The sequence below is a fragment of the Streptopelia decaocto genome (assembly GCF_964273445.1).
Source record: "Streptopelia decaocto genome assembly, contig: HAP1_SCAFFOLD_238, whole genome shotgun sequence".
NCBI classification, from domain to species: Eukaryota; Metazoa; Chordata; class Aves; order Columbiformes; family Columbidae; genus Streptopelia; species Streptopelia decaocto.
In genome coordinates this window covers 36,715-64,007 of record NW_028115450.1, presented here as the reverse complement: position 1 = coordinate 64,007, position 27,293 = coordinate 36,715, and the positions used below count along the sequence as shown (strand labels likewise).

Sequence of the window (27,293 nt, the reverse complement as noted above, 5' to 3'; positions counted from 1 at the left end):
GCTAAGGGTTTCTGCCTGTGTTTTGTGATACTGTCTCCCTAGCATCTTGAGCATAGGATGGCAGGGAAGTTTTGCTCTTGGGGTAGAACTCTTTCCAGAAGAACTTCTCCTTTACCAGGTGGTTTGTCGATCCTGCTTCTAGGATAGGTACAATAGGACAACTGAAGAAGCTAATCCAGTTTGAGTTTAGTAAGCTAGAAGCAAAACTTGACAAGCTCCTGGGAGCTTCTAAATCGACTTGTTGAGTAGTTGTCATGGAAGTCTGCTTTGTGTGATTCCACTAAGGCAAATTTCAAATCCCTGTGGGAAGGGGGTGAAAGGTCATTATGGTGATCTTTCTAAGGTTTTCCATAGTGCTAGACCACCAAGTGAAGTGAAATGAAATACTGTTTGCTTTTAATTTTTTTTTTTTTTTTGATCCAAAAGTTTTGCTGTGGAGCCGTTCTTAGTAACACTTCACAGACTCATTTCATGCGAGGACTCAAACTCAAAGAATTAAGCAGAGGATTTGAGAAACATAGGTGGGCCAGTAGATTGTGTGGGTTTGGAAATGATTTAATGCTGGACAACATTTAAGGAAAAAAAGTATTTGGAACTATACTACAAATGCAGATGACAACCAAACAACATTTGTTTGTTTCCTTGCAAGCTAAACCAGAACAATTTGATGAGAACTAGCTCGATTTTCTTTTTTCTTTTTTTTTCCTTTTGCTGAATGACACGTGTGAGGTTTCTGTGTCTGCAGCCATGCTTGCCGTGTCCCATCAATGGAAAGGAAAATACTCCTTCACACAAAGCACTTGCAGAATTGCAGTCGGAGCGCTGCTGCGCTGTTTTGTGATCATTCGCTATAGCAGACCGGATTTGGCTTTTGAAAGAATCCTTTTAGAAAACAGGATTCAGCTCCTCAAAAGGACTAAGTATTTTGATTTTGTTCGTTCAACAAGCCCGGCCTTATTGCTTCACATGAATTGTCCTAGTTTTGTGATTATTGTTTTTTAAATCCAAGGTGCGTGATGGGAAGTGTGTGGTGTCCATTTCTGGTATAGTCATCCAAATGCTATACGATGAGGCAAACTGAATGTTAGGTATCATACTCTTGATGAAAGAATGCTTTCAACTAATACTTAGCTGTAAACCTGGTGATGTTGAATGGAGGAAAAGAGACCTTCAATTAAATAAAATCACTTTTTTCAAAACCTTTTTTTTTTTAACCTCCAGGCTTTTCAGAGAAACCCAGCAATTCCCAGGTAAGTATTTGTTCATGTCAGATGGGCTACTTGTTGTCCTCATTGAATAGTATGTGGTTACTTTGAAATTGGCCTATTGTCATTGGATTGTGTCTTTTCTAGCTGAAGACTCCAGAATCAGCTTTGGAAATGAAGGAAACCTCTCCTAAAAAAAGGCAGCAGGAATCAGGTAACGTTTAGTTCATGTGGTTCTGGGTTTAGCTTCATAATCTTTCTGGAGAGGAGTATTTAATAAAGCATCTGATGTATTTGTTTTGCAGATCTGTTGGAAGAATTAGGTTTAGGAGATGCAGATGATATTGAAGGTATTCATAGCAGTCTCTGTAGTGTTTTGGGTTTTTTTATGGCCAGACACATTGTACTGGCATGTTTTTTTCCTAATACTAAATTAATGGTTCTAGCAAGGTGTTCTGGGAAAAGAAGGTCTACTGAAATACGCCTCTATGCATGTGTGTGCTCCTCCTCTGGTCTGCCATTCAACACTGCAAATACCCTTCCATGATGTGGGCTTCCTCCTCTATACCTGCTGTCATCTCCCCTTTGCAGGGGAGTCCTGAAGTTTGCTTTCCTTCCAGTTTCTCAAAAAAACCCTTCCTGATATTTGCGGTTCCCCGAGCATGTGCCGTAGCTGATTCCGGGCTAGGGATCTGCAATTTAAGCTGTCCAGGTGCTGCAGGTGAGACAGAAAGGATCGTTCTTGGGCTCCTCCTGTAGCTGTACGTAGCAGGAATGATTGCTTCCCTGGCTTTTCTCTACCTGTCTGGCAGTTGCTTTGAAACGTGTAGCAAATACATTCCTTTGAGGCTGGAAACTGCCCAGCAGGTTCAGAGGCAGGGGAAGGAAGCGGGGAAGAGAGACAAGGTGGGAGGAAATGACAGTGTCAGCGTGTGGCCAGGAATTCTCTGTCTTTGGCAACACTGTAATTTGCACAAAGTTATTATGGAAGACAATTGATGAGGAGGGAAATATTAGAGGAGAGAGGAGTGGTAAAGGCTAATTGGAGAGAGCTCTAAAAGTCACCTCTCGATACTAGCTAGAGAACAGGCAGAGTAAAAGGTGGGGGATTTTCATCTTTTGTATGCAGAGAGAAGTCTGGGTGCTGGCAGGTCTGACTTTTCCAGCTTTCAGGCAGATACAGTTGACCAGAAAAGCTTATTCAGTCTGTGTTGCGCAGTCTTCCTCAGAAAACGTGTCCCAGCTCTCCTGTATCCACAAAAAACTTCATCTGTCTTTTAAGCAAAATGGTGGTGCCCATGTTCCATGCCGGAAGTGGTCACACGTAGGAAGTCGTATGGTAGGAAGCTGCATGCATGTTGCAGTTTGTGACTTGAGTGGAAACTGGAGGAGTTCCGTCTATCTGAGAGATTGACCGCCCCCTGCTGAACTTGGAGTGGAGAGGCTTCCAGGTGTGCTAGAAACTCGGAGCACACTGGTGTGTCTAGACTCTTCTCATTCTAGGAGATATTGTTACCACTGAAGATGCTTATGTGCAAATTATCAACATACTGGATGCCTAGTTATGCCTAATCTGTGCCCCGTTCTGCTTTCTTGAGTTCTTTTTGTTTTGTTTTCTGAAAGGATGTTACATATCACTGTGATGTTGATGCAGATACCCCTCTTGAATTTCATCGGGTTCCAATGCTTCTGGCCACCCCTCCCAATTAGCACTCCAAAAGCTGTGTGCTCGGTGAGGGAGGGACTTGCTGGGTCCAGTTATCCAGCCATGTTACAATGCTAGTAAGAGGGACAAAGACCCATCTCCACAAACTATGCATAACTGTTGGAGGAAATGAAGATGTTGACCTCCAGATTATAGAGGTTATTTGTATAGAAGCTAAGTGTTTACTTATTCCAAGCGTCCTGGTATTGATAATTTATAACACTCCCTACGGTACCTATCTGCCATCTACAAATGGTCCTTGGCTGCCTGCACTTTTGTCCTTTATTTGTACTGCTGGTTGGAGCCTTCATCTGCACCAGCAAACAGCTTGGTACTGGGATATCTATAAGCATCAGGAAAGGCTAAATCTGACTTTTTCTTGTTTTTCGGGATTGCAGAGTAAAAGTGTCTGTTTTCCTTATGGAATATTATCCTTAGATAATCAAGTATCATTGTTATTATCTTTAATACCTGATTGTCTGAAATACATTATAGTCATCAATAGTTCATCAATAGATCATCATAACAACTCTGACATAAGTGCTATCAGCTCAGTAATGACTAATGTGTGTTGGGAAATGCCTTATGTTAAAATACCCAAAAAATACATTTACAAAAAATCCAGGAAATTGCATCCACCAGTGACTGAGGTGGGAGGAGAAGATTTTTATTTCACACTGTGTAACCTGAGGTTAGGATTGACCTCTGGAAACCTATATGACTGACTGAGGAGCTTAGGTTCCCAATTCAGACATATGAGTTGTGACTCTAAGTTTCTATCTAATGTAATCCCTTTCAAGAAATGAAACTTCCAAAACGAATCACTTAAACAGAAAATGCCAGAAGTGAGTTTGGCCCTGTGAGTTATTAATACTGGATCCTTTTGTATTATTATGACAATACCTATTTTCTCCCTGTCTTGATCACTTTCACTGTAGGAAGAATACTGTGTACCTCTTTAGCAGTGAAGCTTTGTTTATAGAAAGGCTGTTGTATAGAACCCATAGAATTGTGGAGCGGGAAAGGAGGTGCAGAGTGCTCAAGGTGAAAAGCCTCCATCTCTGTTTTTAGGTGCCACACTAAAGCTGCTGGGACTTGTTTCTTTCTGAGTACTTGAGACTTCAGAGTGTTGTGTGCCTTCCACAAAACCAGTGGCAACGAGTTGCTGCTTCTAAATTGTATCTGGGACTGTTTGGAGTCCAATTCTCAGATGTAACAGAGATTCAAGGCAGACACCCCATAATGGGGAGCTCAGACTGAGTGACTGCTTCTGAGGTGTTTGTGACTTGTCCAATATTCCTTAGAGATTCTGGGAGAGGAAAGGTGAATCCTGTTTTCAACAGTACAAGTGAAATGTTTCTCGACATTTCACAGGCCTGTCTTTGATTGTGCCTCACTTGTTTCTTCTGCAAGAGATGAGGCAGCAGTTTGACTGAAATACTCGTTCCAGATCCACATCTAGAGACAGATTTGTTTCATGCGTGGAGAAAAGCTGGGGCCTTACTGATTTCAGGCTGTGATTTCGTTGCGTGTGATTTTCTGTGCACAACACACAGGGAGGTTAAAATTGCTGGTGGAATGTAGCCAGTTGCTGCACAGCACACAGTGTGTCAGAGAGAAAGAGAGAGGGATATCACGCACCTTTAAGAAACAGGAATTTTGTTATTTGTGACCATGTATATCGATTTCTTTGGCACATTTCCTTTATGCATTAAAAACTAAAATGCCCTGGAATAAAGGCATTCACACAGATGCATCTTGAATCTGTATGACGATAGTTTTATCTCTAGGAGCTCCCAGATTTGAGGGGATGTGTTATTTTGCATTAAGATTTTTCTCACAAATGTGATGATTCAAGATGTACTCTTGGTGTAAATAACTAATCTTAACTCATGCTTGTTATAAAAGTGCTTCTATTTTTCGCTGTAGGTGAGCACTCGGGATCTACCTGTCGTATGTCATCAGCAGCTGAAAAAGAAGACCTCAAGGATGCCTTTGAAAATGATGAGATGCCCGTATGTAAAACAAAATATTTTGAATTAGAGTCTGAACTGGTTGATTGTGTTATAGACCAAGGTAAAAAAACAAACCTTACCAGTCAGTAAATAATGCTGAAGAGAGAGGCCTGTAGATGAAAGTTGTCTTACAGTCTGAAGTAAATTTGGATACAATCTTCTAAGGGTGGGGTAAAACCTTTGTCATTATGTTGGATGCTTGCTGTTATACTGACTTGTTTCCAGCTGGTTTGCTTATATTTTGACCGGTATTCTTCCTTTTGTGCAGTGCTGACAAACAGTGCAGTCATGCATTTTTTCCCTATACAAAATGCACATTCAAGTGAAGAGGGAGATTAGTCTATTATATGGTTATCTGCTTGGTTAAACATGCCTGCTCTTCCTCTTTGTGAGAGAAAGATCAAGCAAAACCACTTGAAATATGGTGACCTTTCTGATCCTTTCTCTGCCTCTGCAAAATACGTGCTTGTTTGACCATGGTAATAAGTGTTTGAAAAGGTTGTGGGTTTGTTTTTTTTTCAGAGGACATTCTAGAATAAGGCAGGCATCCTGTTCGTGTTGGGCGTACAGGACAGGGCTGGATAGAGAGGTCTGGAATCTTGTGTACCACCTCGAGGGACAGTGGAGTAAATGATTTCCACCCCACACCCAAGCACCATGAAAGAGGGACATGCTTAATTTTAACAGGCAGAGCAGAGAACTGAAGCCTACTATAAGCTGGTAGTAGTTGGGCAATGAGCTTGGGAATGGAGAGGCTGAGACAGGTGGTGGCTGGTTGAGGTGCTCCTGCCCTTTTCTGAAGGAGGAATTTGTGTAGAGGGGGAAAAGGGCCTGGCTAATGAGAAGAGAGAGCGAGGAGTTGGATGGTCTTAGCCCATGGGGACCCCAAGGCTGCAGGCCCTGTTGCGAAGGCACCAGGAGCTAAGGAGACACATGGGGAGTGAGGATGTTGGGAGGAGGGTGACAGATGACTGGAGTAGTCAGAGCTATTGAGGAACAGAGCGTGGGGTCAGGGAGATGGGCTGGGGTGGACCTGCGACAGCATGGTACGGTTTCCATACAAGCTTGGGTTCCTGATTTTTTGGGGGATGAGGGAAGGAATGGACAGGTTTCCCTAATTAATGCTTCTCTTTGGAGCTTGGAATGGAATTTAATATTTCTGAATCTTGGGTGAAGATCTAGTCCTAACTCTGCCAGTTCTCCATGTGCTGGACAGTGGAAAGCTTGTCATGTTCATCCAGGCTGTATTAGCTTAGCTGGCAGGGGACTGTAAAATGTCAGACAGTGGAGAATGGTGGAGGAAAGAGGGTGAGAAAATGTAGGCAGTTGTGATGAAAAATGGTAATAAAGCAATACAATGTGAAAAAATGAATTGCATTTTGATAACTGCTACCACATACGGAAAGCAGGCAGGATAAAAGGTAAAAGCAACCTTAATGTCTAAATGAATCTAATCCAAGATCTAAACATATCTAGTCCAAGAGAAACTACAGTAGGTCCTTGCATTTTTAAGAAAATGATGATTCAGTGAACCTTTAATTTAGTGTCACTCAATATTTTTTTATTATAAAAACTGCTTTCAAACTTTCTTATTTCTATTATTTCTGTTGAATGCTGAGTTTGCAACAGAAATTACCTAGATTAACTGTAACTTCCTTTTCCTTGGTAATCTTTCTATCTGTACCTGTTTGCTTAAGGGTAAATATATTTTAGAAACTATCAACTTGACACAGAAAACAGCATGGGAAAATCAGACTGACAAAGCAGAAATTCCACCTCAGGAAGCCCTAGTGGCAAATGAGGAATTGCACAGTGCTGACAAGCAGTTAAGTCCAAAACCCTGGGAAGAAAGATACGAAAGAATGTGAGTTGAAAGTGAGAAAAGGGAATTGAAAACAAATTTTAAAAGTATTACAGCAGAGCTGAAGCAGCTGTTTGGTGAAATTAATGAAACTCGGAAAAGTACTTCCCTTGCGGGAGAAATGTCAGAAGTGAAGAGTTCTTGTGTTGTTTCATCTCGTGCAACAGAATCAGATAGGAAGTTAGAAAATAAAGGTGAATTTGGAGAACTTAAACTTAAGCGAGGTGGAAAAGTACCCAAAATGGAAATTGTCATTCCAAGTCTTGGTGTCCTTCCTGATCAAAATAACTTAAATGCAAATCTGGAAGGTAGCTGGAGTACAGATGAAGACGAGAGCACAAACCATACAGATAAGATAACGGTGCCTCTAGCCAAAGGAGAGGAAGAGAAAAGGCCTGCGATGGAAATGGAGGAGAATGAAAATGGAAGTAGTAGGAATGTAATTAGGAATGTAATGGGAAGACCTGAATATTCCCCAAGACGTAACTTAAACACAAGTATTTTGGATGATGTTTCTACTATTCTTCCTAAAATGCAATGTGTTTCTACAAGTAATGAAAATGCACTTTTTGTAAGAGAAAGGAAACTTGGAAAAGACTCTGGATTTAATGGTGATGTTCCCAGGGAGTGCCTTATCAACAGTAATAAAAGAGGAGAAACAGAAATTGAAAGTCTTCTTGCAAATGCTCAGCCGTTGTGTGGCACACTGAAAAAGAATCTTGATGAAGAACTAAAACAAGATATGGAAAGATTTAAGAGTAAGGTAGGAGTGCTGCAAATAGTATTCCTGGCTTTGCAGAAAGAGAAGGTACAGCTGCAAAAAGAGGTAGAAGTTCACCTGCTACTCCTTATTCTTTAGTCTTTCTCCATATCAATGGTCCTGTTCACTTCAGCTATTCATCATTAAGGGAAGATGCTTTGTGCAAATTGGGTTTTGTTTTAATGGAAATACATGAGTTATGAATAAAGAGAGAAGTGGAGAGTTGTCCTTTTCCCCCTTTTTTGGAAAACAGTCTGTGTTACTGTTGCAGTTCAACAGTAGGTGGCACTCAGTTCCAGTGTCAATAATTCTCACTTCTTTGCCAGAAAAAGAAATGCGCACAGTGCTGTCCATTCTGATTCTGAATCAAAGAATGAAAATAGCTTCTGAACAGGGTCTTGAATGATCTATTGATTTGCTGTGGTTTCGGCACGGTGTGTCTTCCTTGTCCTTGGCCAAAATTCCTGTTTGCTGTGAAACCATTTCTGCCTGTGCATTTGGGATCTGTTTTCTTTTTACCCTCATTAAGGACACAGTAGCCCCGCACACTTCCACGTGATTTTTGTTGTTGTGTTTTTACAGCTAACATTGTGCAGTCCTTCTAGCTCTTTGTCCATCAGTAATGCTTTCACTTTTTGTTGTTCGTGTTTTAAAAAACACTGTTGTTTTCTTTCTAAGGGCTGTGTTTTTGTTATCTCTTTTATCATGAGTGAATTCAAAGTACTTTCAATGGCTTAACACACTTTGTAGTGTAATTTTGTGAAAGTGCTTCTCCGTATGAATTTTATTTTTTTTTCTTTTATGTGATTTCGGAGGTAAACACTGAATTATTCAGTCTTGAGTATGGTGTTTCTTCTAGAAATACTGAGAAATACACGCAGTTTAACTTTCTTTTTGTAGGTTGAGAAGGAAAAAAGCAAACAAAGATGTTTCAAAACTGAGGTGATGGCAAACCAGGAAGATCTTGATAAATTAAATCCACCACCAGGCAACATTACTGATCAGCCAATGAAACAAAAGGTTACTCTAAGGAAGAAGGACTCTTCAAAAATTGAGACTGGAAACACTGCAGAAGTCAAAGACAAAAAGAATTTTTCATCTGAGGAGAGGTCGAGATGCATCAAGATGCCAATGAAAGGGTAAACTAAGGAAATAATGTCTAATTTTTATTTGTAGTACTACTCTAAGTATCTTTTAGGTTTTCAAATATTGTAGTAGTTGAAGTAGTTTCCTCAATGCCGAAAGCCATGCCGAGTAGTCCACTGCTTCTCAAAAATTTAAGAAAAAACAAAAGAAAATTAAAACCCCTAAGCTCATAATGGAGGTTCAAGGGTATTGATTTATTGCGTGCTCAAAATAAAAAAAAAAACAAACAGACAAATTCCTGCAGATTTCCTTGTCAATACCGAGGCAAAATGCGCCTTCAAAACCAGAGCTGAAGACTGAAAAACTCCCTACTTATTTTTGTAGGAAATGGCCAACCAGGAAATAGGAACTTACAGTTTACTTCGCGTTCTCCCTTTTCTAGATTATTTTGAGTGATCTTCATGCAGTTGGTGTTTTCATAAAGTCCAGATGTTCTTTGTCAGGAAAAGGGAAAAGATATTACCAAACCAAGCTCAAAAGTTTGACGAAGGCACAGATAATTTTACGCAACCCTAAGCAGGAGTTTTTTTCCTGTCTGTCCTTCAAAGGCATCTCTGCTCTAGGTACTTCCTCTAATGGGGATATGAAATATGTTTCAGCTTAGCTGAATCTAGCTCAGATTCCACATTTCTTGCTCATTCCTAGGGGAACATTATTAAAATACTTGAGTGTCTTCCAGGGTCTTTGGAGTCAACTCTGTATTTTGTCATAGGTATTCTTCATCTCCGTTGTTTCTGGGCAGCATCTTAAGTACATCTGTTACACAGGGCTTTTTTAAGTAAAGCTACTCAGCTGATGATCTCCCTTTCTATCCCTTTCTTTCTATCCCTTTCTTTCTATCCCTTTCTTTCTATCCCTTTCTTTCTATCCCTTTCTTTCTATCCCTTTCTTTCTATCCCTTTCTTTCTATCCCTTTCTTTCTATCCCTTTCTTTCTATCCCTTTCTTTCTATCCCTTTCTTTCTATCCCTTTCTTTCTATCCCTTTCTTTCTATCCCTTTCTTTCTATCCCTTTCTTTCTATCCCTTTCTTTCTATCCCTTTCTTTCTATCCCTTTCTTTCTATCCCTTTCTTTCTATCCCTTTCTTTCTATCCCTTTCTTTCTATCCCTTTCTTTCTATCCCTTTCTTTCTATCCCTTTCTTTCTATCCCTTTCTTTCTATCCCTTTCTTTCTATCCCTTTCTTTCTATCCCTTTCTTTCTATCCCTTTCTTTTGTAGTAAACTTTCCCCAAATGCCAAAGTTTCAAAGAAAAATAAAAGACAGGCTTCAAAGAAGAAGGCTGATCAGCAGATGAGTTCTTCTACTGGGAATCATTTTCAAGTACTGGATGACAGCACTTTCAGTGAAACATCTCAAGATGGAAGAAGGTACTGAATAGAAGGAATATTGTAAATAAAACTTTTTCATGATAAAGGTTGACCTAAAAGCTAACGGGAAGTTTTGTAAACCAGAGTGCACAATGATTCTTATTCTTTCATATGACAATACTACCTGATGCCCTTTGTATTCAAAACTACTTGTTTTTAGCTTGGAGTGCTTTGAGCATACCAGCCAAGTTAATGATAAGGTCAAACGTGCACAAATTCTGAATAATTACCTGAGTGTGAGTGTGTGTGTGTGCATAAATATATATATTTTATCTTTTCCAACAGAGAGAGGAGAGACTAAAATTACTCTTCCACTGCAGGCATCTTAGTTCTTTCTGCCTTTTGAATTATTTTTTTTTTCCAGCTCTATCCCCTCCCGACTTCTTGCTTGCCCCAAAGTTACTGTTGCGGGAGACAAAGTGAGAAACAGTAGGTGCTGATGCTGTCCAAGCACTGTCCAGCAACAGCTCAAGCATTGGTGTGTTATCAACACTGCCCTGGGCAGAAATCTAACACGCAGCAATGTGCGAGCTGCTATGAAGAAAATTAACTCCATCCCAGCCAGACCCAGTACACCAGAGAATCCAACATTAGGTTGCTTTGACCTGTAAGAGAAGGATTCTCAATACTGAAAAGAGCTGAACCTCTAGATTTAAATAGCAAATGCACATAACTCTGTATCTGCATCTCTCTCTATATATATCTATAGCTGTAAGATTCCTGTCACCTTGGGTAAAGTGCAGAGAATAGTAATTTCAGCTATTTGCTTAATACCTCCTGGCAAAAATACCTTTCCAATAGACATAATGCTACACAAATTTTTTTCAGTCTTCAACTCCATCTAACAAAATTCTCATACTAATTTTTACTTTAATTCACTACTGACGTTAAGTTGCAGAGCAACCTTAGATATTGTTCATAATGCAATATAAATATTCCAGTACTGAAATATGTTTCTGTTTTCCAGACCTGCAGCAAAACTAGGGAGTGAAAAGAACAAGGTAATGTAAAATTAATGTCTTGATAAATAGCTTGTGTCAGCCTTCAGTCACTTAGATGGGAACAGTGTTTATGTAGTGATCAACCAGATGCACAAATTACTGCTAGTATGCAGCTTTGTAATATTTGAGCCAAATCTATGGACTGTGAATGAGGGAAATGCATCATTCATGCATTTGTAATGATGTGTAATAGTATATAGCTGTATACAGAAAAGCCAGTTTATCTAGTGGAAGAGAGAAACAAGGAATTAAATGCCAAGTGTACCGATTTAAGAGAACAAGTCTTTAAATATGAGACTGACAAAGTAGAAAGAGAGGTAAAGTATACGCTTACAAAGAACAATTTAAAGTTTGTCAGTTCTTGAAATTCTTTTATGTTTCTAAAATGTATCAGGTATAAGTTATGTGCATGGGCTCAAATAATGCTGTTTTATTCTGGTTTGCCTTGTTTCTCTTGGAATTATGGAAGGTTTTGGCGAACAGGATGTTACTGCTCAGATCTGAGCAGTGAACAGAACACAGGTATCTAGGTCTAAGCTTTGATCAAGAAAGGTGATTCTTCTCTAGAACTTTTTTCACCTTTTCTTTAGTCCATTTTTGCCCTCTGGAATGATTTTAATTATTTAATGGGTTTTATCTATGTATCACACTGATGACACAAGTAAGAGTGGTATAAAGGGAAGAACAAGCCAAAATGCAAGGGTTGTGAAATGAAGATGCAGACAAGTGAAGCGGTGGGGGATGAATTTATATTAAGCTCCTACATCAAAAAAAAAAAAAATTGCTTTTCCATAAGTTGCTATCGAAATTGAAGAGTATTAGTAGTGGCCAGTATTAATTTATGGATGTTTTTGGGGGTTCTAAGGGTCCTGCCTGGTCCTCAAGAAGTTCATTTCAGACACTGACCTAAGCCTCCTATTCTCTGTTTTATGATGTGTGGCCATATTTAAATGTGTTCTTTCTTTGTGACTCTGTGAAAGACTAATTAACTGGACAGAAGACTCATTAGGACATCCGTTAAACTGTCTTTCTGCAAATTCACACAGTACATGAATATGAAACATGCTCCTATGCAGAGCACTAGCATAAAATTATGTCCCTTAAACATGCAGGACCCATGTGTTGCTCCCATTTCTGCATGCAGATGTTTTTTGTTGAGAAAAGTGGTGGAAAAGAATAAAGGCAGGGAGATATAGGGGGTAGGAAGGGAGGTAGGGGAGCTGTAGGTAATGGGAGAGTGCATCCAGACTTTTGTAAATCTAATCTGCCAGTATAAAGGCAGTTGTTATTTTTAAATAAACTCAGTAAGAAGACTGCAAAAGGATGTGCTTGAACATGTACTTAAAGTGTATCTCAAAAGAGCTTTCAGATAGATGTATTCATTTAATTATAGAATCAAAGAATCATTTCAGTTGGAAGAGACCCTCAGGATCATCGAGTCGAACCGTAACCTAGCCGAACTCTAGCACTATATTTGTGTAATGGACAAACAGAACAAAGGACAATCTAATACAAAGTCCTGCCTTTGGTCATCAGAGTAATATCTGCAGTCGAACTATCGCTCTTGTATTGCAACAGATTTCGTTGCCTTTTGTTAGAAAAAAAAATACATTATTGCAGCATGTGCTGGTGTATTGTTCCAAGAAGATTAGTACTTGAGCCTTTTGTATGTATTAGGAAACACAAGTCCTCATGAACAGCTGCTGATAGTTTGGAGGTGCTCAGCTGAGTAGGATGAAGAGAGGTCACCATCTGTGCAGATGCCTGCTGGTGGCAGGCAAGAGTTCCTACCTTTGAGTTCAATCTGAAGGCAGGTCTAATTGTATAATCAAATAAGTGAAGGCATATTTCAGGTTCTTGTAACCTTCTTCATGCTCATTTACCTGTTTCACTAGGGCATGATCAGACGGCTGCAGCAGGAACTTGCTGATGCTCTTAGAAAGCAATCTATGTCAGAGGCTTAATGAGGTTACTGTCCAAGTCTTTGACATGGGAATGCTCTGTCCTTACTTGGAAAAAGGTTTCTGTTTCCTAAGTTGCTTTGCAAAATAAACTGATGTGTCCATAGGTTATTGTGTTTGGTTTGGCCAAGCAGGTTGTCTGGTTTCTGATGAACACTAGGAATCCTGGACTGCTGCATTTGGGCTTCTCTATGCTGTCTCTGCTTTTTTTTACCTCCCCTGCCACCAGATGCTGTCAATTCTGAATGCTCTTGTAGCTTATTCTGCATATAATTTGTTTGGGTTTGGTTTGGGGGTTTTGTTGTTGGTGGTGGTTGGTTGCTTTTGTTTTGTTTGGGGGGTTTGTTTGCTTTTCTTTATTTTTTTATCTCTTATTCTCTCCCTTCTTTGGCCCTGCTCTAATTTGCCATCCTTGAGCAGCCTTCTTGCAAATGCACTGTAAGCTACTTTCTGAGGCAGGGGCCACCTTTGGCAGTGTTCTTACGACCACTGAAGTATAGAGGCCTGATCTAATCAGAAGTCATGTTAATCTATTATGCGGGAGTTGTGAAGTCACTTTAGGAGACGGATGAACTTTTCAATTCATACTTTTAGTGGAGGAGCAAACAAGCAGGTACAATAAAAAGAGTGTTACAAGTCACTGAAAGGCTTGGAAGAGCAGTGTTGGTGCTTAGAAATGTGCTGTAAGAAATCAGTGCAGGGATGGGAGAGGCCAGTTTGAAGATGCTGCAGTAAGACAGTTTGTGGTCATTTGCCAGTAGAAGCCAAGGTTTGAATGTACTTGAAATGATGATGGTTCTTGGAGGAGAGGGTGTGCATACACACACGCAGTACTTGTATTCTTCAGCAGTAGTTGACTCCTCTCCATACAAGCTCACCTGACTACTGTGGATTCTTGCTGTGATTTTGCAGTTGTGGAAGATTGCCTTGGAAAATAAAGCAAAAGAAGTCGAGGGCTTCCTCTTGGCATCTTCTGAGGCTAATATAACCGTAAAACAGCTGGAAGAACGTGTGCAACGGTAAGAGAATAACTCAGTGAAGCCAGATGTCTCTTGCTTTCTCGGACTTTGTGAAAACTACAGGACAGTCTTGTTGCATCACAACAAGTTCATACGCTATTTTCAAGGATGCTTTTGGTTTCGATCATGTTATTTCACGCTGCTCTTTCACAAGTGGTGCTCTGGATTTCCATAACCAACCTTTATTTCTTTTTAAGCCTCGAAATGGAAAATGCCAAGTTGGAAGCCACACTCCAGCAGCAGGGCAATAAGATCGAAGCCCTTCAGCGAGACCAGCAAACGTCTGCATCAGTAAGCTGGTCACAAACTTCCCTTTTTGTGAGCTCCCAAGCCTAGTTAACTCTTTCTGTGGGGAACTTTTAGGATGAGGTTTTCCTGGAGAGCCTAGGGGAGTTCAGTCCCTGTGTTCTTCCGAATACAGGCTTCTTACCTCTGAGAGGTAAGGATTTGGCACAAATATGCTGGTGTCACTATTGTCTGCATTAGACCTGTTGTGACATCAGATGCTGCTCCAGGCACTTGTGGCAATGTGTATTATTAAAGGTATTCATCAAGTTAACTCACAGAAATCCCACAGGGGATATTGCTGCCAAGCACTTTGTGCCAGGGGCCTGACTGGCATCATCAGACTGGGACAAAAAATTATACTCCAGGACATCTGCTGTGCTGGATTTCTTTTCCTTTGGCCACTTGGTATGTGTTTCCATGAAGCAGTGAAGAGGAATGCCTGTGGTATCATTTGCAGAACTCAGTGTGAGCCTTGGCATTTCCCAGTGCCTCTATGCAGTGGTTAATTTTAGCTCAGATAAGGTGCTTTCATCAGTGACCTTTATGAAGCAAATGATTTTTGTATTGTAACCAGTGAGCTTGGCTTCTTGCTATGACTCCAGCTGTTAGTGCTGAAGAGATTTTGAAAATAACTAGGTGTGAAAGTTGACCTTTGTACTGATACTGTCAAAGGAGGGAAGGGAGTCACAGTGCTGGTCCTTCCCCTTTGATTAACAGGGCATGATTTTCAAACGTACTGTGGGTGGGAAAAGCTTAATACTTGTTTTCATTGAAGATTCATCATATCCCACATGATGTTCTCTTTCCATAAAGCAAAAGGCAGAGGTGATGATTGCTAACAATTTTACAGCGGCATCAAACTAAGGCTGTTTTGATCGTTGGTGCTGGTTGTAAATGCTATAGGAATAAAGGTGTGAAGAGGTATATGTAATATTCATTTTTGGTAATGAGGTGTAAACTTCAGCCTGGAAAGTCATGGTGTGTCATCTTTTTACAATGCTTCCGTAGATTCATAACCGCCTGGAAGAGTTAATAACTAGCTTACGGACAACACAGGCAGCTGCAGAGGACCACCACCATCAGCAGGTACCTGACTGGCTTTGATGAATGACTGGTTTAGTCTTTGAATTTTTTGTGTGCAGCTAATTGATGAAAGCAAGACACATTCCTGTGTGATCTACTCTAGGTGTACCTGCTTTAGCAGGTGGCTTGGACTGGATGATCTCCAGAGGTCCCCTCCAGCTGCAGCCACTCTGTGATATCAGGTGGGCTGTGTAGGCACAGTGCAGCTGACAAATACCCTTCTGGTTTTAGGGCAAGGCAAAAGGGAAAAGGCTGTGAATTTCTTCATTCCCCTGCTGCTGTGTTTTGTATCTGTGTTGTGGTGTGCAAGATAGTTGTGTTCATCAGCATGATTTGCCTGATGAATTATTTCTCCCATGCCACGAGTGGGGAATGAGCAAGTGGCTGTGTGCTTCTTAGCTGCCTACTGGAGTTAAACCATGGCAGATGATGGACAGAATGAATGTTGTGGGCAGCAGGGAGATCTGTGGTTGAAAACTGAGAGGAGACTGAACTTAGGAGGCCAATCTTTTCTTGGCAGTTTTGTCAGAGGTTGCCCATGAGACCATGTCAGCTTCTGTCATGAGACCCAGTGTTTCACCTACTCTGTAAGGACACTTGAGAAAGTTGTACACCCTGAGGATTTTTTAATCTAAGCCTTTGTGCTAAGGTTTTCATGACCTTCTGTGTATCAGTAGACTTTTTTTTTTTTTCTTAGAGAATGCCACTAAAAGCTTCATGTCTATTTGCATTCTTTATACTTGAACGGAATCAGCAAGTTCTATTCCACTCAAATGTATTGACCTGTTTGGTTTTTCTGATTTTGGTTGGTTGGTTTTCTTTGGTTTTGTTTTGGTTTGGTTTGTTTTTTTTTATCTTTTTTTCTTTTTTTTTCTTTTTTTGCTGTCTACAGGTTGCAAAACTTTCCCAGCAGTTGGAGGCAGAGTCTGAAAAATGCAAGCAGCTGGAAGCTGAGAATCAGGATTTGCGAGAAGAGTTGTCCACCATGCATGAGAACCATCAAAAACTGGAGACAAGCAAATGGCAGCTGATAGAAGAGGTGGCTAACCTGAAACATCGTTTGGAGACTAGCATGGTGGATCACAACCTTATAGAACAATATAAAAAAGAAGTGGAAGAACGAGCCGAACAAGAAATAAGACAAAAACTACAAGAAGTCAATCTATTTTTGCAGGTAAGTGAATTTCTTGTATGTGCCTGTAGTCTCAATTATATCCTTCTCTTGTGGTGATAATTTTGTAGTATGTTATTTTTGGTTCCTGATTCTGTGTGTTAGTGCTGTACTTCTACTGTCCTTCAGCAAAGACAGGAAATACGGCTGGGCAATGGTGCTTTCACGTGTGAGTAACGTGCCTGCAGGGCGCTGAATGCAAAGCTTGCCCAGGGTGGCTTTCTGTTTTGCAGTTCTTGGGCGGTATCACTGTCTGGCCTTGTTCTTACTGTTCATCCTTGAACTCACTATTGACACTTAGAGTTGTCATGGCCAGACATACAGGTCCTGCTTTGTCATTGTCCAGGGGAAAGCGCTCAGAAAAGAAGTCACTGAAGTTGTACAGGGGGTGGAGGTGAGGGATCCTCATAATTTCTTGGAGGAATCCTTTTCTATATGCCCTGTCCTACAGAGACAGTGTTCTTTTGATTAGTAGCTTTGATAAGTAATGGTTCTAAGAAGGGGTTTCTTTTGGAATGAAAAAAGCAATGTAACGTGGTAGTTCCAGAGTTCTGCCTTGATTGCTGATGGTAGTGAGGAGGCACAGTTGCCTCACTGAGTAAAGGTGGGCCCTCAAAATTGCGTACAAGAAACTGACTGGTGGGGACTCTTCTGTTTTCTTTGCGGTGGTTCAAAGTGCATTATCTCCTTCAGACGCAGGCAGCCTCCCAGGACAGATTAGAACAGATCAGAGCCAGTCATCACGCTTCCCTGCAAAAACAACTGAAACACAGGATTAGAGAACTTGAATTTGAATTGGACAAGATACAAAATATTCAACAAGACAATATATTTAAAAAAGATTTCACGCAGGCGGAAGTGAAAAGGTACAAAGAGCTGTATCTGGAGGAGGTAAAAATTAGAAGATGCCTGGCAAATAAACTGGAAAGGTAAGTCCACGCTTTTTTGGAGTGGTAGTAAGATACTTTTTCCTCATACATTTTCCTCCTAAAATCCTTTTTCTATATCTGGTTAGTATTAGATATGTACACATAAGATGGTGTATTGTGAGGAAAGTACCTTAAGACCCTTCCCCTTTATTAGAACTGTCTCAATTTCTCTTTAGTGTTCCAGCAATAACACCACTGATCATGGCATTACTAGGGGATTTTTTAAGTTGTTTGTGCTTTAACAGGCAGCCTTTTTGCTAATCTCTAATAATCTCCTCCTCTTATTCTGTGTATGTCAGAAAAGATAAACTTGATGCTTGAATGACAGGCTCTTCAGGCAGCAGAATTTGATTCTGTGAAGCAAAAGCAAAATAAATCTTTTCTGGATTCCATTTTAGCACCATGTCTGAGGTTTGGGCTCAGAGAGAGAGCCCAGAGTTCTTAGGCACATGACATGCCTTTTCTGAAGAAGCGCTGTAAACACACGGCATTCACAGGTTGCTTTGAAGCCCTAATGCTGACAAGTCCAAAGTGTTGGTAACTTGCTGGTCCTTCTAGGTAATGTGACTTCTTAGAAATAGGTTCTCCAAAAAACCTCGGATCAAATTATATTCTTGTTTTGGACGGTCTTAATCCCTTCTACTTTCAGAAGTCAAATAATAGTCAAAGACCTGGAGGTTAACTTTGTGGAAGGGTTACTCCCACAGGTCATTCTTTGTATGCTTCTGAATGTTTCAGAGCTAATGAGAAACTCGCAGAAGCCAACGCGCATCTCCTTCAGGAACGCCATCGAAACAAATCAGTCATCGGAAGCAGCATCGTCAGTGGAGGTGTGGCTGCAAGTCCAATTCTGTATTCAACCGAATGGGAACATCTTGGCAACAATTTGGCACTTAACGGAAGGCTGAGTCTAGGAGAAAGCTTCCTAAGCCTAGCTGGGAGCACATTATCATCAAGAAACAGGGTTGAAGCCTATGTGGCTAAGGTAAGCATTTTGAAATACTGTTCTCAACTGCTGCTCGAGAGTATCTGTAAGCAAGGTTATTCTGCCTTTTAGCCTAAAGCTAGAATCCATTTGTAGTCAAGATGACAGTGTGTGGATTTCATCTGTTATAATGGAACTTCTTTAAACCATAGGAGTAGTCTGGTTTACCCTTCTTGCCAGCTCTGATATTCAAAAAGTTCTTGGTAGTAACAGCGGTTGTGTCTGAAGTACCAGGACTGTGCTGAAATTGAGTTCCTAGGCTCCGAGTATCATCTTATGGAGTCTCAGACGATCCAGCCTACTCTGTGCTCAGGTAACCCATGTGGGTAAGTAGTCAGTCAACACCGGTGTATGAAGAACAATTATTGAGAAGGTGACTGCTGCAGGGGAACCCGGGATGTTACTGCCTGAAGAGAGGTGCAGTGAGGTGAGAAGTGCCCGCTCAGGAGGCTTGGGATAGTCAGAGATGGTGCCTTTTCCAGGGACTGGGGGGAAGGAGAACAGTGGAGACATTTAGCTGACACTCTGCTCATGTGTTTGATGACAGACTTTAGCCAGACCTTCATTGTAATAATACCCCTGTGCTTTCTTCCTGTATATTTTTTAAATGCCCAGTTATAATCCAGCAGGTGAGCTACAGATTGTTTTGTGCTAGTTAATGTTGCTCAGTAATGGGAATGTTACAACCTGGCTGACCAAGAGTTTCTCTTCATTAAAAAATCAGACCCCAAACCAAGACGTCTCTATTTGTTAGGATCTTTTAAGGCTTTTTCATGTTATGTTTGGGTTTTAAGAATATTCTAGAGCTCTAGTGTTACAAAAATGTAGCTGTTAAAATATTAACTATATATTTTCTGTATAATTCTAGGTATGGCAGGAACTGGATGAAAGAATCACTAAAGAAATTGAACAGGGTAATGTGTCATTATGTCAGGCATGTTTTTAAGGAAAAAGATGACTGTTCCTAACTCTTGAAAAGAATGGCTTGGAAGCTGTGAAGTTCCTGTTCTAAGCACAGATTTTCTTACTTTTTTTCTCCTAGCTTTCCAGTTTAGACTTGAATGTGAGACCTTCCTGCTCACCAGAATATTGTGCAGGAAGTTATGCGGTTGCCTGAAAAAAAGGCACAAAGACAACTAACTCATTTGCCCCACACAGATCCACTCAGCTTAAGCTAAAATCACCTTTCACGAGCGTTAATCTTCAAGCACAAACATCAAACATAAAAACAGCCCCGGGATAAGATTTTTATAACTTCAGCCATCACTACTTCTTCCCTGTACCTCAACTGCATTCAGCTCTAAACCACACCATACACGTTCCCTGCTGTTAGTTCTTAATGTTTGCTGTCTACTATTCATTGCTTCTATTTGTAGCTTATGTCTTGCAGTCTTTTTTGAAGAATATAATCAGTGACAAAATATACCCTTTCTTTAGGAAAAGTTAATTCCGTAGTGTTTAGGCACACACAAGTTTCAATACTTGTAATGCATAGCATAAAATACATGCTCTATAATATGAGGCCAGGTGTCCAAAGAGGAATTTCACCTCTTCATGATAAGTGGTCCCCCAGAGTCACCACTTTGCAGTGACTGGTGCTATTTGAAAGCAAGTAGGCCCTGAGAACATTTCCTTCTGTTTCTGTGTGCTCTGAATCACACAGAGAGTGTTCAGCTGTGGCCTCAGAGCTCTTTCCATGTGTCTGAATGGACACAAAGTCATTGCATCGTGTCCGCGTGCGTTTTGAACGTAGTTGTGCGTCTGACAGGAGTCATAGAGTGTGCTTGGTTTGGGCACCTTGTCTAAAAAATGTGGCTGGAGAAAGATGGCAAAGGTGTCTTTGCTTTCATGGATTATGTGTTTTCATGGAGGAAAGAGGGTTTTGCCAGGGTGAGTTACAGAAATGCCCCTCAGAGAAGGTGCCAGGCTGGGAGACTTGTCCTGACCTGGCTGCACTGGACAAGCGTTGGTGTTTTCACAGCCAGATTCTTTCCAGTTTGTCACAGTGAATGCAGAAGCTGGTTTTTAGGAGTAGCGTTCCAGTAAATTACTGGTTTGAACATTTAAGGAAAACAGACACTTGAGGCTCAAGAGGCCTGCAGGGGGCTGAATTCAGCACTGGTGTAATCAGGTGCATTCCCTGAAGATGTTCAGCGTGGAACCTCTGGAATTGCTTTCACCAGCTTTAGAAATACTGCTGACTGATAAGCACATGAGGGGAAAAAACTAACAAAAAGTATTTCTTCCTTTGTGCCTGGCCCTTTCATTGTTACGTTCCCTTGGAAGTTTTCAAACCTCTTTCTGGACTGTAGTTTCTTCAGTTACCCCTAATGTTTTTACAGTGATTTATTTGGCTGTGTCTATTGGAAAAGTAACACCAGCAATCTTGTCTCTTTTCTCCCCAGCCACTGCTGAACTTGAAACTGGATCTACTGGAGCTTCTCCTGTGGGATCCACTGATAGATCTTCAAAAAATGTCCATGTTGACCAGGATCCACTTTGCAGGGCAATACGGGAGGACTGTGATGTTTTAACCAAAAGTTATCTGATCTGAGTAAAATGCTAGGGAAAGGCTCTGGAAATTCTCTCTGGTTTCCCATCCCTTGTTTCAGATGTGAAAACATGTTTATTGCAGTTTGAATATAAATGTATTTATTGCAGTTTGAATGTGAAATAAATAACTTACACTTTTTCTATGGATAAACAACGTTTAATCCAATTCCTTGTATTCCTTAAACATGTGTTCATTAGAGCATAAGCAAAACAGTGCTGGGTGCGTGGGGGATTCGCTCCGCCCAACACGCACACCTTTAAACAATAAGAAGTGTGCTTAAATACAGTAAGGTATTACATATTCATAATGACCCCAGGAATGCCTATACATATTCATAACCTTTCCCCGCTTCTTATTAAAATGAGTCTCAGATAACCATTTCCATAGTCTCCACCCTGACCCTCCTCTGTTGCGCCTGCACAGTGTCACTTGGTGATTTTGAGGAGGGGTCTTTGGGGTCTTTGGATGAAGGCTCCTTCAGCTTCGTCACAGTGAACTTTTTACCCTTGGCTCATTATGTTGAATTGGCTGGGACCCAAGCTGCCAAGTCAATTGAAACCAGACTGGTGCCCCTTTTGCTGTAAATCTTCGTTATCTTGTCTCCTCAAGTTTACGGCTAGGTGCAGTAAAACTTCTTATCTTGGCATTCAATGGGGTTCTGTTTTCTTAACATAAATTTACATGAAGCTCTAAACTAAGCGTTTATTGTGTGGCTAAGCCTTAAAATGTTAGTTTGTTAGTAGGCACCCACTATATGTTTAGTTAACCCTTAAAATGTTAGTTCCCTCTGTCAATATAACTTCATAAGCAAGTTTCATAACTTTTTACATAGAACTTAACCACCTTTTCCCTTTTCCAGGTTCAGAGCCCGTGCCTCATTTGGTTATATCTGTAAACATTAAACATCTTAGCACAAATCACAACTGCATTTCTCACAATTCCCCCTTTTTCTTTTTATCCTATTGATTCGTGCTTTAGCTTCCAAGTTAGCTAGCACTTGCCTAGCAGCGGCTAGGTCCAGTTTGGTGTTATCTTTTAAAATCATTAATTTATACCCCGTTCCTTTTGTTGCCATTTCAGGATCTATAGGCATGCCCGAGATTTGCATGCCTTGGACTACTGAATGTATTAACCGAATAAAGCACGGGATCATACATGGCACAAACAGTAAACCCAGAAATGCACATACTATCATGAACCCTATTTTCTTCCACCAGGCTACCATTTCGAGACCAATATCCATTAGGTGGACCTGGGTACCAAGTGGGAGGAATAGAGGTATTTGATGAATTTGCCCACAACACTAACTTTCAGTCATTTGAGACCCCCGACATATCCAGCATGAGGTGACATTTAATTCCTGGGCTATTTTTCCATAAGATCTATAAACAGGTTTTTCCCTACTGTTGGTAATTGTAATCCCTTGTCTTTTTGCCTTATTTCTTCATACCAATCACTGCTTTTCTGTACCAATTTCTGTTTCTCTTGCTTTTTTTTTTTAATTCCTGAGTGGCACTCTTAACTATCTCCTCCTTATACTGATCTTGCACTCCCCCTCCATCTGAATAGCCCCACATACCAGCTTGTGTAAAACAGATACGCTGTTCTCCCCTAGGGCAGGAGACAGAGCCTACACCGAGTCCACCCTTCCCTAGGTTAGTTGCTACCCATAATTTCTGCCCTTGGATTTCACACTCCTCCAATTTCATTCTATCATAACATTCAGAGTTAATATGAGCGTGATAATTTAGAACATATTGGGTTAGTCTTCCTATTCTCACACGCTCGTAGCACTTGATACAGGGATTAGCCAGGCTAACTTGGGAACAATAAGTCACCACTCCTAGCAAGAGGATCAGGTCCAGGTTTCTACACCCTCTGCCTCTCTGGCCTACCAGGTTGCAGCCGGCAGCCGAGTTCGTCATCTTCTCGGCAGCAAGGGTAGTGTTCCCAACTTTCCTATTTTTGCCGTTAGCATGGCGACTATCATTTCCCAACTCTCAGCCTTCACTTCCCAGGAACAACAGGAGCAACATGGAATTTGATTTCTCTTTCTTCTCTATTCTTCTCTATTCTTCTCATCACTGCTGGACTCTCTAAATTCCCATTCACACCTTTAGTAAATACCTCCCACCATTCTTCGCTATTCTTTTTCTGTTCTTCCAGTGACGACTAGAATCCTCAACCTAGCTTTGGTTTCCTTATGTTCTGTTCTTAGACATTTATTACACAATCCTGTTGATAAGTTCCCTTTGTGGATATGCTTATACCACAGTCCATTTACAACCTAAACATCAAATATAAATAGAGAATTACATATACAACTTGGTTCAACATATTTAACTATTAAACCATTCTCATTTTCATTTATACTGGGCATTCACATTAATAATACTAACAGTAGTTACACCACCGATCCCGTGTCAATTTCAATTTCAATTCCCCCGGTTCTTGAGTTGCTTTCCAGGTTCTTTCTTCCATCAGTGGTCCTTTAACTCAAGAGACGCGTGTCCATCCTTTCTCTGCAGTCCGAACAGTTGTTTCTGTAGTTAACAAAACAAGAAAAGGCCCCTCCCATCATGGGTTGGAGTTTCTTCTTTCCGGGTTTTAATTAGTATTGCCCCCATATCTACCAAAAATTCTACTTGTTTTGTTCTTTTGGGTTTCTTCTCACCAATGCGGTAAGCACCACCCAGGCTGGTCACCCAGAAGAACTAAAAGGTGATCGTGAAAAATATAGTTTTCCAGGTTGCACCCGGGTTACCTTCCATGGTGTTTCACAGGCTTTCTTCCATCTAGAATGATGAATCCAGGCATTTTGCTCTTTAATATTGGTAGCAGTGGAGGATATCAGGAGGTCTTGAAACGGACCTTCCTATTATGGTTCCAAAGTTTTCTGCAAAAGACTTCACATATGCGTAAATAAAATGTGGCCCTCTATCAGAGGATATAACAGCTGGAACTCCAAACCTTGGTGGTATTTCGTGTATCAATGTTCTAGTCACCTCCTAAACTTTTGCTGTCCTGGTAGGGAATGCTTCTGGCCAACCTGAAAAAGTATCAGTTAATACCAACAAATATCGGTACCCCCCTTTTCCTGGGAGTTCTGAAAACTCAATTTGCCATTGTGGTCCAGGCCCATTCCCCTTCCCCATCTGACCCATTTCTAGCTTGGGCATATTTTTGGGATTAGTCTGGAGGCAAAGATCACACTGCTGTCACCTGTTTTACAGCGATATACAAATTTCTAGCTCCAGTTTCCCTAATCAAATGTTTGCATAGTGGTTCTACTCCCCAAAATCCTTTCTTATGTTCTTCCCTTACTAAAGGCCAAACTACATGAAAGGGGACAATAAGTTTTCCCTGAGGGGTGTGAACCCACCCTTCCTTAGTATATGATTCCTCTAAATCTATGATGAGTTTCGATTCTCTTTAGTATACTCTGGCTTACCTTTTAAAGAGACCCGCCCGCCAAGGACCAGAGCACTTTCTGGTTTTACCTTTTTGCTTAGTCCTTTGTTTTGCCTCTCTGTCTGCCAGCCTTTTCTGATTCCGAGCTCACTTTCTGCTGTGCCTTATTATGCATGATTGCCATTTTCATAGGAAGTTGAACTGCTTCCGGTAGTTTCAATATCTCCTCCGCACGTTTGATATGTTTGCCTTGAGAGTTCAAAAGTCCCTTTTCTTTCCAAATTGCTCTGTGCACATGCACAACCCTCACAGTTAGCTGCTTCCGTCCATAAACCAGTTTTCAGCGTTTTCAATAGGAATGTCTTTTAGGTCTGGTCGATTGGATTATGTTGCTTCCATGGTCTCCAGGCAGTCATGATGAACTGTTTCTCCAAAGTTACCACTGAGGAAAGAAGCTGGGTTGACAATGTTAGTGACGATAATTTCTACACCATTTTGTTAGACACTGTGTGGGATACTAGCACAGTCATTTTCTGACCCATGGTAAATCTCCAGGCCTCCTGTATATTCAGTACCACTGCAGCAACTGCCCGCAGGCATCCAGGCCACCCCTTTGCAGTTGCGTCTAACTGTTCGGAGAAATAGGCCACTGCTCGTCAATATGGGCCAAGATCCCGTGCCAATATACCCATGGCTATTCCCTCTTTCTTGTGAAAGTATAGGAAAAATGGTTTACTCACATCTGGGAGTCCTAGAGCAGGGGCTGACATCAAAGCCTTTTTAAGTTCTTTAAAGGCTCATGTGGCTTCCTTATTCCATTGCAGGTGTTCCTGGTCAATAGGATCCAGGTCACGCACGTCTCCTTGGTTCTAGTAGCGATTAAAATGTCATCCACATATTGTAGCATCTGTCCCTCATCAGACGAGGCTTCCCAGCATTTAAAATCTTTAGCAAGCTGATTTCCAAATATTGTCGGGCTATTTGTGAATCTTTGTGGCAACACCGTCTATGTGAGCTGGGTTTTAAAGTTATTTTTAGGGTTCTCTCATTCAAATGCAAATGTTGTCTGGCTAGCTTCATGGAGAGGGAGGCAAAAGAAAGCATCTTTTAAATCTAAAACGATAAACCAAGTCAAATTAGGTGTTAATACTCTCAGAAGGGTGTATGGGTCTGCTACCACTGGGTAGAGGTCCTCAGCTACTTTGTTTATAGCTCATGAGTCCTGAACCACCCAATATGACCCATCTGGCTTGCGGACAGGCAACACAGGGGTGTTAGAACTGGACTCACATTCCTTTAATAACCCTATTTGCAGGAATTTCTCTATTACTGGCCGAATTCCTACTTCTGAACCTGGGTCAGAAGGTGTATATGTTATGTATATGTTATGGATTGACAGCAGCAGATGGTGTTCACTGTTTGCACCCGCAAATCAAGTTGATAACTGTATTTCTTGACACACTGCCAACTGTGAATATGCAAATTGCTTTTCATTGATAGCACCACCGTTCCCTACCCTTAAGCACTGCTTTAGCTGAGGGTGCTGTTATAGCTGACCTTTCGACTACCTATTAATAATTAATTACTATTGATCACTGCTACAAGCACAATTAGCACAGTTACTGTTACACAGGCAAGAGCGCAGTCCATGCTTTACTCAGGATAATTTGGACCACATACCAGTTAGGCCTTATGGGCACAGCGGTGGATCACAAATGACAAGCACAATTTTCACTTTTGATCTTCCCTTGCCACTTAACGGAGCGCAAATTCTGCTCCCACCTCGTAGGGCCATTCCCAGACATCTACTGCGGAGTCTGCATGTAGAATGGAGCTCTAGGCATCTTTGTAAACAAAAAGAAACCTCCCCTTCACATTTATAAACACTGGTGGCCTCTACATGAATTCTAATGCCAGTCACTTTTTCTCTCAGTTGTATTATCAAAACGCTGTGCATACAACCACATTCCTGTTGCAGGAATGAACAAACAGTTCTTATACAACCCAAATGCTCCTCTTTAATGGCTTTTCACAAAAAAGCATCAATCATGCTGGAATATTTCTGTATTTCCCAGTACAAAGCCAGCAGGCCTTTCACAGCAGCTAGGCAGCCACAGCAGAAATCACTTACCAAGGAACCCTGAACCACACAGGCCCAATCCAGCTCCCTTTTCCATACAATTCTTCAGATAAACTCCATCAACAATGTGCCTTTGTATTTAGTGTTTTTACCGTTCTGAAACACAAAAAATCCACATCAACATGTTTACAATTTCATGTCAAAATTGCTAAAATTCCAGTTGAAATTTTTTCAAAGTCCCTTAAAAATTTTCCAATATTCGTCCCAATTCTTCCCATTCCCATTGAAACTTTTCAAATCCCTCTCAAAACTGTTGAAATCCTATTGAAAGTTTGACACTTCTCTCTAGAATTTTCAAAATCCATGTCCACATGTTTACAATTTCACGTCAAAAAATTGCTAAAATTCCAGTTGAAATTTTTTCAAAGTCCCTTAAAAATTTTCCAATTTTCGTCCCAACTCTTCCCATTCCCATTGAAACTTTTCAAATCCCTCTCAAAATTGTTGAAATTCCGTTGAAGCTTTTAAAATTCTCTCTAGAATTTTCAAAATCCATGGCCACATGTTTACAATTTCACGTAAAAAAATTGCTAAAATTCCAGTTGAAATTTTTTCAAAGTCCTTTAAAAATGTTGAAGTGAATTTTGAAAATTCTAGAGAGAATTTTAAAAGCTTCAAGAGAATTCCAACAGTTTTGAGAGGGATTTGAAAAGTTTCAATGGGAATGGGAAGAATTGGGACGAAAATTGG

General features: G+C 40.8%; 1 protein-coding gene across 1 annotated transcript in view; it reads left to right on the top strand.

Annotated features, from left to right (window-relative positions):
- LOC309452748 (uncharacterized protein) overlaps nucleotides 1–21,574 on the top strand; it is a 54,324-nt gene extending 32,750 nt beyond the window's left edge. The window contains 14 exon segments of the mRNA XM_082077411.1: nucleotides 1,222–1,250; nucleotides 1,353–1,419; nucleotides 1,511–1,555; nucleotides 4,840–4,925; nucleotides 6,623–6,790; nucleotides 6,794–7,612; nucleotides 8,447–8,685; nucleotides 9,912–10,061; nucleotides 10,426–10,480; nucleotides 16,306–16,587; nucleotides 17,278–17,513; nucleotides 18,252–18,498; nucleotides 19,367–19,412; nucleotides 20,904–21,574. Coding sequence (XP_081933537.1) covers nucleotides 1,222–1,250; nucleotides 1,353–1,419; nucleotides 1,511–1,555; nucleotides 4,840–4,925; nucleotides 6,623–6,790; nucleotides 6,794–7,612; nucleotides 8,447–8,685; nucleotides 9,912–10,061; nucleotides 10,426–10,480; nucleotides 16,306–16,587; nucleotides 17,278–17,513; nucleotides 18,252–18,498; nucleotides 19,367–19,412; nucleotides 20,904–21,052 — 2,618 coding nt within the window. The 3' untranslated portion in view covers nucleotides 21,053–21,574.
- Nucleotides 21,575–27,293: the final 5,719 nt, after the last annotated feature.